Source organism: Jaculus jaculus, chromosome 1, assembly GCF_020740685.1.
Source record: "Jaculus jaculus isolate mJacJac1 chromosome 1, mJacJac1.mat.Y.cur, whole genome shotgun sequence".
Taxonomy (NCBI): Eukaryota; Metazoa; Chordata; class Mammalia; order Rodentia; family Dipodidae; genus Jaculus; species Jaculus jaculus.
This window is the reverse complement of record NC_059102.1, coordinates 47,248,670-47,267,911: the sequence shown is the minus strand read 5'-3', so window position 1 is coordinate 47,267,911 and position 19,242 is coordinate 47,248,670. Positions and strand designations below refer to the sequence as shown.

The 19,242-nt window shown below is 35.5% G+C and overlaps 1 protein-coding gene across 1 annotated transcript in view; it reads left to right on the top strand.

Moving 5' to 3' along the window:
• Lipj (lipase family member J) overlaps positions 1–16,430 on the top strand; it is a 136,714-nt gene extending 120,284 nt beyond the window's left edge. The window contains exon 11 of the mRNA XM_045151393.1: positions 16,191–16,430. Coding sequence (XP_045007328.1) covers positions 16,191–16,430 — 240 coding nt within the window. The remainder of the gene's footprint in view (positions 1–16,190) is intronic.
• The last annotated feature ends 2,812 nt before the right edge of the window (positions 16,431–19,242 follow it).

Below are 19,242 nucleotides of genomic sequence, written 5' to 3'. Positions count from 1 at the left end.
GAATATGTGTTTTTATTCTTTTTCTTATTATTTAGGTTTATGGTATTAGAGAATTGAAACAAATAAAAGAAGAGAACACATACTTGCCTTTGTGACAGAAATAGGGCACGTTAATCTCTGATTTGCATTTTGGTCCATAGAAACCTGAATTGCAAAATAAGTGATTATTAAAATACTTTAATAACATGACTATTTTTAATATTTTGCTTATTTATTAATTTGACACACAGTGAGAGAGAAAGTGACCCTGGGAGGGTGGGGGGGAGTAGCAAGAATGGGCAGTGCAGGGCTTCTACCCACTGAAACAAACTCCAGACACATGCACTACCTTGTGCATCTGGCTTTACATGGGTACTGAGGAATTGAACTCAGGTCCTTAGGATTTGCAGGCCTGTGTCTTAACTGCTGAGCCATCTCTCCAGCCCCCAAATGACCCTTAAATCAAAATCTGGGGGCAGGAGAGATGGCTTAGCGGTTAAGTGCTTGCCTGTGAAGCCTAAAGACCCCAGTTCGAGGCTCTATTCCCCAGGACCCATGTTAGCCAGATGCACAAGGGGGTGCATGTGTCTGGAGTTCGTTTGCAGTGGCTGGAGGCCCTGGACTGCCCATTCTCTCTCTCTCTCTCTCTCTCTCTCTCTCTCTCTCTCTCTCTCTCTCTCTGCCTCTTTCTTTCTCTGTCACTCTCAAATAAATAAATAAAAATGAATTTAAAAATTAAAAAAAATCTATACAGGGCCTGTCAAGGACACTTTGAAGATATAATGACAGATTTATTAGCAGTGATTTTTGTGAAATAGAAACTGTTAGAACATTAGTGGAATATTGACGGTGTTCATAATTCAAAAGAAGGCCAGGTTGGTTGGTTGTGATGAACTGAGTTCTCAACTTCTAAGTTCATTTGAACATTCCTTTGGCTTCCTTCTCTCGTCTTTCATCATCTTTCTTTCCTTATTATCTTCCTCCACTTTCTAGCTTTACTATTCTGTTGTCAAATTGTAATGGGTTTTCAATTAAATTAACAAATAGTTCTTTTTTTTTTTTTTTGATGTAGGGTCTCATTCTAGCAGAGGCTGACCTGGAATTCACTATGTAGTCTCAGGGTGGCCTCAAACTCACAGTGATCCTCCTACTTCTGCCTCCCAAGTGCTGGAATTAAAGGCATGAGCCACCATACCAGGCTTAACAAACAGTTGTAGAACAGGAACTCAAATATGTCCTAAAAGCTTTCAATCAAGATATTTCAGTAAATGAGATATTATTAATGGTTTGGGGATGGAAAGGTAAGGAAAAGAAAGCTGAATTTCATTAATAGTATAGACAATTACTTTTAATTTCACCTAAGCAGTTACTTGAAATGCATAGAGGTTCTATCATTTGTCTCATTAGACAATATGATCCTGCAGTAATTATGGGAGGTAATAAATGTTTCTGTTGTGACAGCCAATGACCTGAGATTACACTGTGACAGTCACTGCATCATGCTAACAACTATTTCCCCAGCAGGTTTACAATGTGGTGGCTACTTAGAACAATGTGTTTTGTTCATATAGTCGGAAATATAGTTTGTTTACTTGAGAAAACTCTCCTGAATCCTGAAGCATTTATGAACATTGTAAGTTATTCTTATAACTATTAGTTTCATTTATCCTTTACAAATTGTTGTATGTATTAAATGTGAAAGATGTAATGTATGCTACCTCATTCCAAAAATGGGTACTGTTCTTAAATTTCATAATAATGACCAATTAAGTAAACACCTGAAACTATTCTATATTTTCTTCACTTAGAGTGAGGTTATTACCTACTGGGGTTATCCAAGTGAAGAGTATAATATTGTGACTGAAGATGGTTATATCCTCCTAGTTAACCGAATTCCACATGGGAGGGATGATTCCAGTGATTTAGGTAAGACTGCAGCAGGGAGAAAACAAAAAGAAAATGAACCTATCAGTATCTTGAGTCAAATGCATCCTGTTCCTAATCAGTAAATTTAGTTTCTTATAACAACCCCTCAAAGTTTCCTGACTCCCATAGTTCAAGTCAAGTGTTCAACTTGGTCTATGTGGCCCACAGAAGGAAGAGCATAACTGTTTATGAATTCAGTTTTCTGTGCTGAGTAGGGGTTCAGAGTCCCTAAGCAAAGCTTCTAGAACTTTCAAGCTCTGATCCTGTGAAATGATGTACTTTCCTACTGTCAGAATTTCTAATTGCTGTTCCTAATGAGAGCAGCAGAGATCTGGTTCACTTTGTTCCATGTCTTGGCCCTCAGACTATGCAAGAGATATCCAAGTTGATGCTATTTTTTTCTATAATAATCATCTGTACATGAATCTTTTAGATCTATTAATTTACTATTTATACTTTTTTGATTTTCATAAGCTATACTTTACTAAGAAAGAAGATAAGTATTGAATATATTTTTAATTATTTATTTGCAAGAGGAAAGAGAGAATGAGAAGAGAGAGAAGAGACAGAAAAATGAGAGAGAAAGAGAGAGAGAGAGAGAGAGAGAGAGGAAACAGTCACACCAGGGTCACTTGCCACTGTAAAAAAAACAACAACAAAAAACCCAAACACTGTCCATTCTGAGCATCTTCTTTAAATGGATAGCTGGGAAAATGAACCTAGGCTGTCAGTTTTTGCAAGCAAGTGAGTTTAACTACTGAGTCATCCCTCCAGACCCCCAAAAGAAGAGAAATCTAAAACTCTAGACATTAAATATTTTCAGCTAAGAAATTGATAATATAAGGCTGGTGAGGTAGGAGGAAGGCATGGGTCCTAGGTATGGTAGTTCTTTTGCCATGAGGAATGTGGAAATTTTTTTTTTGCTATGATGTAAATGTCATGAAATTTTGACATATCTCTTAGGATTACAAGTTAATTGTTTTCTGCTATACAAGTTTGACTTATGTCATAAGACATTTTTTAGAAGCAGGGATGGGGACAAGAATGTGTAATGGAGGGTTTACATGAAAAACCGAAAATTATATACATTATTAAATATTATTTTGAAATCCATTTTAATGTGTTATATAATCTGTAGTAACAATGAAATTGGAATTCTCACATTTTTCTTTGCAGGCCAAAAGACAGTAGTATATCTGCAACATGGCTGGACATTAACTGCTGGCATCTGGGTTGCCAACCCACCCAAGGACAGCCTGGCCTTCCTGCTGGCAGATGCTGGTTATGACGTGTGGATGGGGAACAGCAGAGGAACTATCTGGGCCAGGAAGCACTTGCATCTAGACCCAGATAGCAAAGAATTCTGGGCTTTTACGTAGGAAACAAAATCTTTTGTGCTTTAGTTTTTTTTTTTTCCCCTTAGAACTGTGTTAAACATTTTTCAAGTTGAAATGACTTGCTAGGCTAGAGCGAAAGCACCTCATTTAAATAGCTATTAAATAATAATAATTGATAGAATAAAAAATTTAAAATGTTTGTTTTCCCTCAATGTTTGTAACTTCTACTGTTGTGATGTTTATGTGTTCTATAAACATCTCAAAGGTCAACCAGATCCTTTCCTCTAAAAGCCCAACCTTTCATTTCCTAGTCATTCCGATAGGAGGCATGCAGGGGAGACCAGGACTGGGCCATGGAGAACAACGCAAGGCCCCTCAACTTAATGTTATTATTACTATTAATAAAGTGAGGCAGGAAAATGCTTTTCCTTCAAATATTCTTCCACTCCCTTTATACACACACCTCTTGAAGCCTTTCTCCAAGGTCGTTTCTTTGCAAATGGACTTCATTGAAATCTTTTTCTTGAATCAAGTGTAATATATTTTTTTTAAATGTTCCCTCTCAGCACTGAGAGTCTCACTTATAGTAGAATCTTACAGAAAATACAGATGGCTAATTAACAATCAAAAGTAGGAAATAAGCCTTACTGCCAGGTGAATCAGCCATGACACACATGTTCCACTCACCTCATGTCTTTAGTATGTACTTTGAAATGCTGACTAAGGGTCTCCATGGCTTGCCTCTTTGACTCTGGTCATGTTCTTTCACAGTCTTTCTAGAGGATGGCTAGTCAGAAATTTAGCCCTTCAACACGGTTGATTTTATGGTTGGTTTTAATGCTGGAAAGAGGATGCAGAATGTGTTCAAGGGAAGGTTGCAGTATGAGTTTTATGGTTACTTAAATGGGACATACCTCTAGTTTTCCTTTGTCTTGAGACCCCAAGTTCACCCCTGTGAGGAGGGTGCTCCTGCCCCTCTCCTATGAGCAGGAGAGACCACCACCAGCATAGCAGGGCACATCTTTACAGCAGGACTTCAGGAGGCTCAGATGTTACTCCCAACCCATTCTATTTTCTCTTGGGCAGCCATTTTACCCATTCTGTTCATTCTTTTCCTATTACTTGCTCCAGAGATAGGTAAAATGTGTAAATGTGTGTGTGTGTGTGTGTGTGTGTGTGTGTGTGTGTGTGTGTGTGTGTGTTCCATCATTAGAAGATGAATACTATTATACTGGTTGGTATGTGCAGATATCCCAAAGGGAGAAGAACTGCTTAAATAAATGCCTGTAAGCATAGATTCTCTCCCTTATTTGTATATTTTTTACAGATAAGTTTTTAAAGTAGGCAGCATTAATTTTTTTCAAATGCACAAGGTTCCTTCCTTCCTTCCTTCCTTCCTTCCTTCCTTCCTTCCTTCCTTCCTTCCTTCCTTCCTTCCTTCCTCTCTCTCTCTCTCACTCTCTCTCTCTGTCTGTCTTTCTTTCTTTCTTTCTCTCCTTCTTTCTTTCTTTCTTTCTTTCTTTCTTTCTTTCTTTCTTTCTTTCTTTCTTTCTTTCTTTCTTCGGGCTTTCTCAAGTAAGTGTGTTAGGTATGAAGCAAAATTCCACATCTTACTGGTATCAACTCCAAGCATGAGCAAGGGCTGTGCAGGACCTAGTTTCTCTGTATACACCATTGCAGTTCCTTGTAGACTGTGCCCTGTGCTGCCCTCTCTACATCTCTAGCTATGTCATTACTTCCTAGATGGGATGGAACAGGATATGGGTGAGAGGGAGGGAGCTCTATTGGTAGGAGGGTGGATCCAGGCATAAGGAAAACCTGGAGAAATGAGGGCTTTGAATTCAATTTCTGTTGGTTCATGGTTGTGTTGAGTTTTGGGTTTTGTTTTGTTTTTTAAAATTTAACTGGGCAGCTTCCTTTTCCACCAGCCCCTTTGTGACTACAGAATTACTATAGAATAATATGGTCTTTTCTATAATGTAAAAGATAATATACTACACAGTAATATTGGTACTTGTGATTTTTCCAATTTTGTTTAAAAATGTATTTTTAACAAGATAACTTTGGTCTTTGGTAATCTTCTAAAAATAAATTTAAAAACTCACTGTTACTTTGATGTCCCCCCTTTTTTTTGGTTTCTAGTTTTTTGAGGTAGGGTTTCACTCGAGCCCCAGGCTGACCTGGAATCCACTATGTAGTCTCAGAGAGGCCTTGAACTCATAGCAATTCTCGTACCTCTGTTTCCCAAGTGCTGGAATTAAAGGTGTGTGCCATCATGCCCAGCCAGATTTTGATGCCTTTAAAAATAAGAGCTTGTGCATTTCATTATATCTTTAAAATTTTTTATGTTTATTGTAGAATATTAAAAACTATTTAAGAGAGGTCATTCTCTTCAAAGGGATCTCCAGAGTGTGTGAATAGAGTTCCAGATGCTCTAAAAGTCATATGTACAAATTAAATCTATTCCTGTCTGCTTATATTTGCTTTCCTGTCTTGTAACCTCTTTGCATTTGTTCCTGGTGACTTGTAAGTTAAGGGGAAAGGGTACCTAGATATATTTGCCTTTGTATCTCTCCAGGTCATGTGCTCCTTATAGGTGGCCTCATTTTTTCTTCTTGTATATAGTATCTTTTTCCCCTTTCTAGCCAGTACTTTCAGAAGAAATCTGCACATTTTAACATAAAATACAAATTATGTTGAGCCATTTTGGAAATAAGAGATTGGTAAAGAAAATTTGCTTAGGCTTTTTAAAATTGTTACTAATGTTACTTAACAAAGATGAAAACAAATACGAGCAATATTTTATTTAAGTCTGTGTAAATTCAACTAAATTTTTCTGCTATTGCATGGCAGAAATTTTCTATGCACATTTTAATCTTTATTTTCATTCTCTCTTTCATTATTCCCTAGAAATAGGGGGCTCATACTAAAGTTACTAAAAATGTTGCAGGGGAAGCAAATACGCATGTCTATACTTGTGACATGGTATATAGTAATATGCAGCTTTTCTACATCAATTATACTTAACTAAAGGTTTTTTTTAAAGCAGTGTGTAGATTGGCAAACTGATAGATATTTGGAAAGTAAAATGATAAATAATAAATTACATATTACCAGAAACTGGGATCTAGAACAAATGTGTTCTGCAAGTTCTCAGTCAGTTGATTGTATATTCTTTTTTTATAAATTTTTTATTTATTTGAGAGCGACAGACACAGAGAGAAAGACAGATAGAGGGAGAGAGAGAGAATGGGCGCGCCAGAGCTTCCAGCCTCTGCAAACGAACTCCAGACGCATGCGCCCCCTTGTGCATCTGGCTAACGTGGGACCTGGGGAACCGAGCCTTGAACCGGGGTCCTTAGGCTTCACAGGCAAGCGCTTAACCGCTAAGCCATCTCTCCAGCCCTGATTGTATATTCTTATAGTATTATTTCCTTGGCTCTGGACAATGTGCACAAACATGGGATCATATCAGGTATTGTGAATTCATTGAATGCAATTGTACTTAAATGCAGGTATATGGAACACATTTGATTACTGCTATGTTTAATTAACCTTCAGAGGGGCTTTTAAAGGTCATAGTTGAGAGCAAACACGTAACTTTTATTTAGTAATAATTAACACATTCTCTCCATTTCTTTTTTATGAAGTGTTGACGAACTAATAAAATATGATCTTCCATCCACCATTGATTTCGTTTTGGAGAAAACAGGTCAAAAGCAAGTTCATTATGTGGGCCATTCCCAGGGTGCTATGATAGGTATGCTGAGTGAAATCTGACCATACTGTAATGTTTAATACAAAAACACATTCAAGATTATTTTAACATACTTTAATTTTTAGAGATCACAAAAATCATTGTAAGTATTTAAAATTTTTCAGATAAGCCAAAAATTTAAAATTTTGAAAACCCATTTCATAATAATTCGTTTTGGCATTATATAATTTTATTGTTATTGTTTGACTTACCATATCTCTGAGTCTGTCTGTTGAGAGGGAATATTAGAACTGCAGCCTACTGTGCCTTAGTAACATTTTGCAAATGAACAGCAAGAATAATTGATACGCTTAGTAATCTGCTTTATAAGCATCATCCATTGGCACTATCATTCCAAACAAATAATATCTTCAAGCAAAGTTTATATGTCAGATACACTCCAAAACTAGAATTTTAAGATGAATAGAATACTTGTTTGTGTGTCATTATAATGATTTCTTGATAAAAAATTAATGTGTGGAGCCCCTTTAGGAAAAATCTTTGAGAAGTTTAATTTTGCTGACCTAACGAGCTTTCACAAATCTTGATCTGGTATTATTTGGGGTAATATGGAGCATGTAAATTTTCATTCTAAAAATACATGAAAGAATTGTTATTTCCTGACCTTCTGACTGCCCAGATAAACATTTCTCATTAATAACCATATTATCTTGCTCAAATATACTGTACTTGAAGGAACTTTTGCTGATTGAAAGTTAAGATGTATACTGTATCATAAAGAAATCTATTTTTCCCAAAGCTCACAACCCAATTATTCAGCAGGGCCTGTCACTTCAGCACAGACACTCAGATATTTTGAGCCACATAGATTTTGCTGTGGAGCCACCTTTGTACCATATGCAGTGTAGTGATGTCCTGTGTGAAGTAGAATATCTTTGCCTCTCATTTCTTGGAGTCTGGAGTCTTGAAAAGCAAATATAGTACCCAAACATTGCAAAGGATTTAGGGATTAAAGTAACAGTGCATGGAGGACCACCTAAACCATTAACAGACAGTTTATGTGATAGTTATATGGACAGGAAGGAAGAGAACAGAGAGATGTAGGACGGCCAGTCAATGGACTGAAGCAAAAAAATCTACAGTCATGATATTTTATGAAGCCACGAAAAGGTAAATAGAAAACAGGCAACATATAAGCAGTCAAAATATGATTGTGTGTATGTTTCTGGGTGTGTTTACAGAAGATGGGTTGTGCTTATAGCAAAGGACTTGTGTCATCTGTAGGAAGCTATAAAAATTATCATGTGGCATGCAAGGTGATATATTTTCTAACCTTTAGGAAGGTTGTGTGAGAAAAACAAAAGTTGAAGTGAACCTTAAAATTTTGGAGGTGGCAGGCTACTCAACTATTCTATCAGGAGTCAGAAGTATCAGTATTATATGCAACTCTTCTGCACATACAAACTGAACTCAAAGTACTCAGAAAATACAACCAGAGGAACAGAAGTCAGTTGAAAGAGCCCAGAGAGGAAACTTCCTAAATAAAAGTTACATTTCTAAAATACAATCCTAGAATGATTAGTTATTGGGCATGGGGATTGTTTTACCCAGATTCTTTTGCCAATGGAACCCAAAGCATCAACAATAAATGAATGGAAAGCTGTGGAACCCGAGCTATTTACAGCAACTGGAGAAAGAGAGGCAAATTGAATGGGATTTAAGACATTAGTTAGTAGTAACCTTATAGGTAAATTATAGATAAATTCCCATAGATGAGTTTGAAATATATGGCAAAGAGTAACATTTGTGTATTAGCTAATGACCCTGAAGTTTGAATCAAGAGACATCGCTGTCAAGTAACATCCTCTTCTGTTTTCTTTCAGGCTTTGGAGCATTTGCGACAAATCAACAGTTGGCCCAAAAGATCAAAATCTACTTTGCTCTTAGTCCAATTGCTACTATCAGATATGTAACCAGTATTCTTCGCATTTTTGCTTACATTGAGCCAACACTGATCAAGGTTTGATTCTCTTGAGTATATTGTTAGTGTACTTAGTTTTCAAAATAAGGAAATGCACAGAGAAGGATGCAGATGCAGCCGAGCACAAATTAGACGCTGCTTCTCACGTGGGTTGGAGCACAGCTTTTCCTCCCCAAAGCTGGGGCTGGGTTTTGCTGGGTGTGGAGTCGTGTCATCTTCCCTTCCAGCTAGTGTAGGTAGTTATTCATCTGCTTTTCCTCTACTTTTCCTATCTTCATTAACCCCCCCTTTTTTAAAAAATTTTTATTTATTTATTTATTTGAGAGTGACAGACAGAGAGAAAGACAGATAGAGGGAGAGAGAGAGAATGGGCGCACCAGGGCTTCCAGCCTCTGCAAATGAACTCCAGACACGTGCGTCCCCTTGTGCATCTGGCTAACGTGGGACCTGGGGAACCGAGCCTCGAACCGGGGTCCTTAGGCTTCACAGGCAAGCGCTTAACCGCTAAGCCATCTCTCCAGCCCCATTAACCCCTTTTTATCTTGTGCAAATGTACAATATGTATTATCTCAAGATTAATACTATTGCCTTATCTTTACTACCTATGTTTTCTACAAGATGGATTTTCACTTTTTTTCCTTTGTGCAGGCCATTATTCTGTTATGACTTACATAAAGTATTGCCTATTGCTCTTGAAGTTACCATTTTAACTATATATCTCCTATAGAAATATTATAGAACCTTAGGAAGTATGTCAGTAGGCAATCAAATTTTGGAGAGTCTTATCTCTATGATAGCAATAATGAGAATTTTGTCAGTATGTTTCATTTTTATGAAAAATGTTAATTTTCAAATGTCTGTGTCTTTGCATGACAGCAACCAATTACATTGACAACAGTTCTTCTAAGCTGTACTTTATTTCTATTTTTGTCCTATTTAAGATAATGGCTACATTTTAAAATTTTAATTTATCTTCTCCTTAAGGCTTACAAGAAACAAGATTTCTTTTTTTTTTTTTTTTTTTTTTTTTGCTTTTGATGGTTGATTACAGGCTTATAGCATACAGCCAGACCATATCACAGACTATGCTTAAATAACACTTACTACATAATATATACTATAACTTTGCCTTAAGAGAGTAAATTCTCAGTTCTCCTTCCTAAAATTTATGCTGTTTTGTTATAGGTCTTACCTTGACATATATTTCCAGTAATCAAATTCAATACTATTTTCCTTCAAATAATTATTATATTACATTAGGAATATGAAAATATGTTTATGTTTTCCTGTATATTTTCTCTAGTTTGTGTTCATAATTCATTTTATAGATTCTGATTACTGGCCATTATAATTTTCCTTTGATTGAAAAACCTTTCTAACATTTATTGCACTGTTGGCATTAAATTATATGTGCCTACTTATTTCTGAATAGTCTCATTTTTCCATTGAAAAATATGTTACTAGGAATAAAATTCTAGATTTAATTTAAAAAATTTTCTTTTTCAAGGTTAATATTTTTTTTCTTGTTTTGGTTATGTCCAAGAAGAACCCAACAATCATTGTTCCCCCCCCCCTCTAAATGGTAGATCTTTATATATACTGTGAATCTCTAAGTCCATGTTACTTTTATTTCCTATGTTATATGTGAGGGTCAAATGTTTTCAACAAATTTGAATATTTTTCATCTATTCTTGCTCAAATATAGACACCTTTTTCTACATCTTCTACTTTATAATTATGTAAGAGTTAATATGTTTAATGTTACCTAACATTTTTTTAGGCATGGGAGGACTTTTTTTCTATAAGCTGTGAACCATTTCACATTATGACAAGCCCAGAAAATAAGCTTTCCTAAGACTGGTAGATACACCAAATAATCACCATTCAATGGACAGTATATATTTTGAGGGGTTTAAGACCCATCCATTCTCCTGTCGTGAATGCAAAACTGCTTACTTACAAAGCTCAGTTGATTTATAAGGTGGTATTTGTCAAAACTATTTGAGAACTAGAAAGGGTTGGGGAAACTGGCAAGCAAAAGTGTCTCATGGCACATTTTTCCTAATAAGACTCAAGCAGTTTTCCTTACAGAAACATAAGATGGATTGTTATAAGCTTTTGGAAGACTAAAGATGACAGATGGTGATCCTGACATTTCTAAACAATGCTCTCATTATTGTGTACAATAGAAGCTTTTTGTTAGTCTCTGTGGCACCCATGTAGAAGTCACATCCCTGACAAAATTTAGTAATTTGTTTTAGTTTTTAAAAATGTGTGTTGTCTCTAACTTTCATGAGCATGGATAAATGTGTCAACTTAATCAAATATCTTGTTTCAAGTTCCCATATTTGTGGTAACTTTTGGCTTGCATTACATAGTAACCAGATATACTATAGACAGAATCTTTTCTTGACATGACAATTCCATTAATAATTTTGAATTGCAAATAGACTCTTTTATCCCTATATCAAAAATGTTATATTTGGGGCTGGAGAGATCACTCAGCGGTTAAAGGCACTTGTTCACACTTAAAGTGTGACAGCCTGGATCTGATTTCCCATTACCCACGTGAAGCGAAATGTAAAAGTGGTGCATGCATCTGGAATTTGTTTTGGCAGGAGGCCCTGGCATGCCCATTTTTTTCTCTCTCTCTGCCATAAAGAAATATTTTAAAAAATATTTTATTTACTTATTTAATTTGAGAGAGAGGCAGATAGAGAATGGCCACTCCAGGGACTCCAGCCACTGCAAATAAACTCCAGATGCATACACCATCATGTACTGGCTTATGTGGGTCCTGAGGAATTGAACCTAGGTCCTTTGGCTTTGCAGAGAGACGCCTTAACCACTAAGCCATTCCTCCAGCCCCAGAAATATTTTTTGAAATGTATTTGAACTATAGATATTTCTTTCCATTTTTTAACTTACATACTACTCCTTTAAATATTATATGGACCATATCTACATGTTTTAGAAACCATTTTCTTTGTTAGTTAATGGATGTATGATTTACATATTTCAACTTACAGCAAATATAATGTTCAAAATCTTTACAAAATTTGAATACCCATACACTTACCAACAATGTAGAGATACAGAAATTTTATTAGAGAATTTTTTATTAGAGAATTCATTACTCTCAAAATATTTTTTTCTTATTGAATTAATAAGAGTTATTTCTAGAATGCAATATTTTTCTGGCCATGCAACTTTTCTTACATTGTATATAAAATATTAGTCTCATGAACTAAATTATCCTCATACTCACCAGCATTTTAAATTTTATTTTTTGTCTCTTATTCCTCCCAACCTTGCTTATTTCCAGATAAGTCAAAAATCTCCATCTAAAGGTTATTCTTCATATTATTTTCAGGTTATGTTTGGTGAAAAAGATTTGTTTCCTACTACACCCTTTACTTATATTCGTCAGGATATTTGTCAATATGAGCCAATAAGAACAATTTGCACCACTATACTCTCATTGGTATGTGGGCATAATCCAAAAAATTTAAATGAGGTATGTATGAATTTGTATTCAAATCAAAGTTTTTCTTTATCTTGATGACGGTTTAGTGATATGATCTCATCATCAAAGGTAAATCTTAAAATCCAGGTACAATGTACCTGCCCACTATATTAATATCTTAGCAAGTATATCATATTTTACATCCTAAATATGGATGATTATTTATTTAGCTAGAGTGAAAGCAAGAGAGAAAGAGAGAGAATTGGTATGCCAGGGCCTCAGCCACTGCAATCCAACTCCAGAAGCTTCTGCCACTTCGCAGTCTTGTGCGACTTTGCCCTTGCCTCACCTTTGTGCGTCTGGCTTAGAGGGACGTGGAGAGTAGAACATGAGTCCTTAGGCAAGCAACTTAACTGCCAAACCATCTCTCCAGCCCTGGATGATATTTTTTAAATGTATTTTATTTTATTTTTATTTATGGGGGGAAGAAATGAATGGGCATGCTTAGACATCTAGCCACTTCAAACAAACTCCAGATGCATACATTACCTTGTACATCTGGCTTATGTGGATTCTAGGGAATCAAAACTGGTCCTTTGGCTTTGTATCTAAGCAGCTTAACTGCTAAGCCATCTCTCCAGCCTGTATGAATTTAATATTTCATACCTATACTAATTGATAGGTATTTAAAATATCATTAATGAATGTATTTATGAATATAATATATAAGTAAATGTCATTCTTTATCCCATACCAGACTGATTTTACTAAACTATGTGTCATTTTTCTAAATTCTAGTCATTCACATTGAAACTGTTTATTGGGAAAAAAATTCAAGAGAATACCACCATACTAATCACAAAAATATTCAGATTCTTTGTTGTGGTTGGAATCTATGTTTTCCATGTAAACTGCCTGAGGAAAGAAAGTTTCATGTTCTTGAAAGAATCTACTTATTGTCCAATGTACACTATGTTTTCATTTCTCTTAGAGTCGTATTGATGTATATATGGGACAGGTTCCCACAGAAACCTCAGTTCATTCTCTGCTCCATTATAGGCAGGTATGGTTTTTCTGATTTCTCTTCCTATTTTCCTTTTAAAATATTTTTTACTTGATGAGGTCCAGTAATTATCATTTGGGGTTGTGGTTAATATATCCATTTTTAAATTTATATTTAGTTATTTGAGAAATAAATAGAGACACAGACAGAGGCAGATAGAAAGAATTCGTGCTCCAGGACCTCCAGCTACTGCAAGAGAACTTCAGGCTCACATGTCATGTCTGCATCTGGCTGTACATGGGTACTGGGCAATCAAACCTGCATTCTTTGGCTTTGCAGGCAAGTGCTTTTACTAAGCCATCTACCCAGCCCTGTATTATATCCTTTCTTAAATAATAACAAGGAGTCTTTGATGTACATTTGAGAATGATTATGATAGACAGAATTGTCTCATTTTTGAATCCTCAAAAGTAATATCTTTCCTATAAAAAATAGAATATGGCAAAAATTTACTTTATGTGAGATTAGTGCCAATCTTGGCAAGCATCACAGATAAATGAAAGATAGGAATTTTAGGAGATGGGTGATTCTGGTGAGAGTTTGAAAGATCAAGAGGCAAAGAGACATGTTCACTTTGAAAACCTGACTTACGATGTTTCAGAAGAGAAAGATAACTTGGTTGCAAAGTTTGTTGGGAATAGGGCTAGAGGTAGTTCATGTAGTGTTCTGGCTACATTCTTACAATGTCTCGAGAAATTAAGCAAAATTCAATTTAAAAGAAATGAAACAGGGCTGGAGAGATGGCTTAGCGGTTAAGCGCTTGCCTGTGAAGCCTAAGGACCCCGGTTCGAGGCTCGGTTCCCCAGGTCCCACGATAGCCAGATGCACAAAGGGGCCCACGCGTCTGGAGTTCGTTTGCAAAGGCTGGAGGCCCTGGCGCGCCCATTCTCTCTCTCTCCCTCTATCTGTCTTTCTCTCTGTGTCTGTCGCTCTCAAATCAATAAATAAAAAATTAAAAAAAAATAAAGGAAACAGTATGTTTGGGGGGAGGAAAGCAACAGAAGGATAAGAAAACTATAAAATGGCACAGAAATAAATGAAAGTTTTAGAGCAGACTTGGCTGCAGTTGTGTGGGAGATTACCACCGCTGACATTGGGCCAGCTGTTCTGCGCCAGAACAGTAAGAGGAGTGCCTCTTTTGAAATGAGGATACCTGAAGGAAGAAGGATGAAAGAACTTCATGCTCTTCAAAGTTAGCTTTATTTCTTCCTGGATTAATCAGTTTTGTAACCTATCTGGTACAGATTTTGGACATATGACAAGTTCAGGACAGAGATAGTCATTGGATTTGCAACATGGGATTTTGAAGATGACCACTGGGCAAAGTGAGGCAGGGTTGAAATCCCTGTGTCAAGATCTTTTGAGGATATGACATGGAGTCTTGTGGGCAAACCATACATTGCAATGGAAACTCCAGGATTTTTTTATGACATCAATAAATCTGCTTATTCTGGCTTGTGGGGATCTTCCCAGAAAGCTAGCAGCTAAAGCTGGAGGGACATATTGTAGAACAGAGATTTTGTTGTGGGTCCCAGATGGTTGACACAATGTTTCCCTGCTGGCTTTTCTGTACTGCATTGGGAAAGACTGTCCTTATAAAGCCTGTTTTTTTGCAGTAGGAATGGTTCCTCTATGCTGGTATATGTTAGAAGCATTTAACTTCTGCTTGGCAGCTAAACATTCATAGTTTCGGGACTTATTGAATATCAGATAATACTTTGGGATTTTTGGCATTTGAAGAATGTTGGATATTGGTAAAGACTATGGGACATTTAAAGATGGATTGAGTGTATTTTGCATCATGAGGTGTTTACTAGTTTATTGGGGCCATGGGGCAGATTGTGGTAGTTTAAATGTAAAATGTCTCACATATCCTCATCTATTTGTTATTAAGCCTCATACTTGGTCCCCAGTAGGTGGAACTTGAAGAGGTGGAGTTTTTCTGAAGATGTGTCACTAGGAGTGAGCCTTGAGGGTTACCTAGCCCAGCTCCCCTTTGTCAGAGCTAGTTCACTCTCTTGCTGCTTTCTGCAAGTTGCTGTGGCAGAACGTGATGCCAAGCCTCTGCCCAGCCATGCTCTTCCCTGCTATGATAAAGGTTCCCCTTAATACTGTAAACTGAGATAAACCCTTACCTCTCGAATGCTGACTTTGCTCAGACATCTTGTCCCAGTAATGAGAAGGTAATGGTAACACTTTGTTTTTATTTTGTGGATTCATAAATAATAATGTATTTTATTCTTTATTGGAGCTTATTCTTTCAGGTTTGTTTCAAGCATATGATTGGGGAAGTCCTTCTTTAAATATCCATCACCACAATCAAGTAAGTTATTTTATATAATGATTCTTTCCTTTCTAAAAGGAAAGTATATTAAACATCTAATGAAATTTTCAGTGTTACAATTTTTTTTTTCATTTACCAGTAAAATCATATTGGCAGACCATAAAATGCACCTCAGAAATGCTAATGTGGGTTATGACATCATTCCAAATATAAAGACCCTAGTATCCAGAGAGACTAGTTTGAGAAAATCAAGCAGTTGTAAGAGTTAAGACATAGCCAATAGTTATTGTTGCCTGACAATGTTTCAAATTTTATGTGTAATTTCTATGGTGTTAAAGTGATAACTGACATTATTAATTCACAGAAGAAAATGATAAACTTACCATTTGCAGGCTGACAAGTTAACATAGTTTTGCTTCTCCTTGTTCTTCTTTAGCCCACTCCTCCATTATACAAGGTGGAGAATATGAAGGTTCCAACTGCAATGTGGAGTGGCGGGCGAGACAGACTGGCAGATCCCATAGATGTTAAAAAACTGGAGCCCAAAATTGCCAATCTTATTTACCATAAGAAGATTCCTGACCATACTCATCTTGATCCTGTAATAGGTTTAGATGCTCGTGAGCAAATTTTTGATGAAATCATTGCATTCATCAATGAAGATCAATCAGACTGAAAAAGTTTCTTTGGTTTTATGTATATTTTTCTATCTCTCATGAAGGTCTTTGTTTTCTCCATGAAAGGACTTTCTAAATTGTCTCTTTTCATGATCTATGATTTATAAATTATTTAATTGCTTTGTTCAGTTGTTTGCAGAAAAAAAAAACATGTGCACTAATAAAATAACTCATCTTACAAATGCTCCATGTATTGTGTATTTTGTGCAGCACTAAGAAGAGAACTCTTTAAATAGAAGACCTACATTTTATTTGCAGTAAAACAATTCTAAAATGTAATGTAGGAAGAAAACATATGTGATGAGTCTGTGTGGTAAATCACATCTGGGGAAAGGGATGTAAAAATGCATGTCACTTTTATTTTTAAAGGAAATTAAAGGGGACTTGTCAATTGTCCTCTTGCCTGGATCTTACAATTCTTTGCTCATAGTATAATCCCAAAATGTCTTCTATGCTATTATCTATATGAACTAGCCAATATTTAGAATAAATTACTTATGTTTATTGAAAAGATCATTTTATTTGATTATTCTAGGAATCAGTAGTAAGTTGATGAACTATTATTTTCTGAGTTTCTATTTTTTAATTCATACATAGCTCTTTAAGAGTCTTAGTCTATAATTTATGAAAGCATAGGACTGAAGTACTTAACATATGTTGATAAAGAATAATGTAGAATTTAAAAACCTTGGCTTGTTTTAATAATTAATTTCATTTTGATAGTCAACAAGTTACTGAAAAGCTTCATATGGCTATTCTATAAATATATACTACATTATATAAATATGTAATATAAATATTACATAATATAAATTAGAAAAAAATCAAAATATTTTGCAGTTTCAATCTTAATAGGCACATTTCCAGTGTGAAATGGTCTGAGGTGACTAGAAACTAGTATGTTAGAAAGCAGAAATGTAAAATGTCCCTGTACTGGAGAATGATCTTTTGCATTATCTTGGCAAGAGAAAAAAGGGAATGGAAAATGTTAAGACTTATAACAGTTTTGAAAATTACACATGTACAAACACACACACACACACACACACACACACACACACACACACACACATCACAGGGAAAAGAGAATAGCTTGTTTATAATACCAGTTGGGATGGACTAGAATTTCTGACAAAACTTAAGTTCTCATTGCCACTCACAGATTAAAACTTTCCCCACAATAATGTATAGAGCCTTAATTTTAATAGAATCTCTCTTTGGAATTATGCAAATCTGTTAACATGAGCTACATTGAATTATATAATTTAATACTTTTTGTGAAACTCACTACCCTCCATTTATGTCTATAATGTAGAAAAACTGATAAAATTGTGATGGCTTCTACTATACACTGACCATATGATATGGTATCTGATACAGATATGGCCTTGCTTTTAATGTGCTACTCAACATAAAAAAGATGTTCTAGGTTTGAAACATTTTGCCAATGAGTATTAACATTAGTTATTCATCAACTGCTGAAGTAGGAATATTTCATAATTGGGAAATTTTGTTTCTATAACACTTTTATGTATTGCAGAATACTGAATAGAATGAGAGAAGTATTTATTAGAGAGATGAGGAGGAAATTGTACACAGAATTAAACTTTGAGAAACAACAAACAAAAATGAACACTTTTACAAACATTTCTTATGAGAGAGAGAGAGCGTGAATGGGCACATCAGGGTCTCTAGCCATTGCAATAGAACACAGACATGTGCACCCTTTGTGTCCATGTGTGACCTTGTGTGCTTGCATTACTGTGTATCTGGCTTACTTGGGACCTAGAGAGTAGAATATGAGTCCTCAGGCTTTGCAGGCAAGTGTCTTAACCACAAAGTCATCTCTCCAGCCCCAAAATTTATGTTCTAATCAAAGGTTTTAAATAATTAATTTCTTGTTGTGATGGTAAATTGAAAAAAGCAGAGAAATAATGGGAAAGTTAAGTGACATAGGAAGGAAAGACTAGAGAAACTCAGTCATTAACTAAACCCTCCGTATATCAAGCCCTAGGATATAATCAGGAAAAAAATTTACACATTCAAAGATCATTTTTACAAATACAAAAATAATACTTAAATCCAACTGAAAAATAAAAATAAGAAAATGTCTTCTGATAATTTTATTGGTAACACAAGTTAATATAATCTAAACATTTTACCAAATAGTAATAAGCAGTTCTAAAAAATCTACTGTATGCTATGAATAGGCACTGTCTCAAGATATAGAAAACCTATAGCTATAAATGAAAAGATCATCTTGTTTAGTATCTCAGAGTTATGAGTGGGAAGGCTGCACTGACACACCAAGTGTCGGATTTGAAGCTATGCTTTTAATAAACATATCACATAATCACATAACAAAGATGCATTTTTCATGTGGGTTTAGCCTTGAACATTGACCTGTAGAAGGCCAGCACTTATACAACATTTAACCACAGTTACGTTTCAACCATTCTTAACTGATTTTCATCTACATTTGACCAATATAAACAGCTCATGGATGTGTATAATTAATTCCACATTGTAAAGTTAGTATTTGTCAAGAAAGTCATTCTTTATAAAGTTTCTCATGGAAAGTATTACTGTTTTTCATGTTCATGAATTAAAGGCTTTACTTAGATTTGCAGTTAATTTTCTTACATCACTAACAAAGACAAACACTTGCTCAGAGTGCCATCATGAACGTTTCTAAACCAGGATTTTTCTAGCTATTATCTTACTGTTGTTGAAAGGTTATCCCTTGTATTGGCTTCTTCCTTCCATTTCTATGGCAAAGTATGAAAAAACAAGTAACTTAAGGGAGGAGGA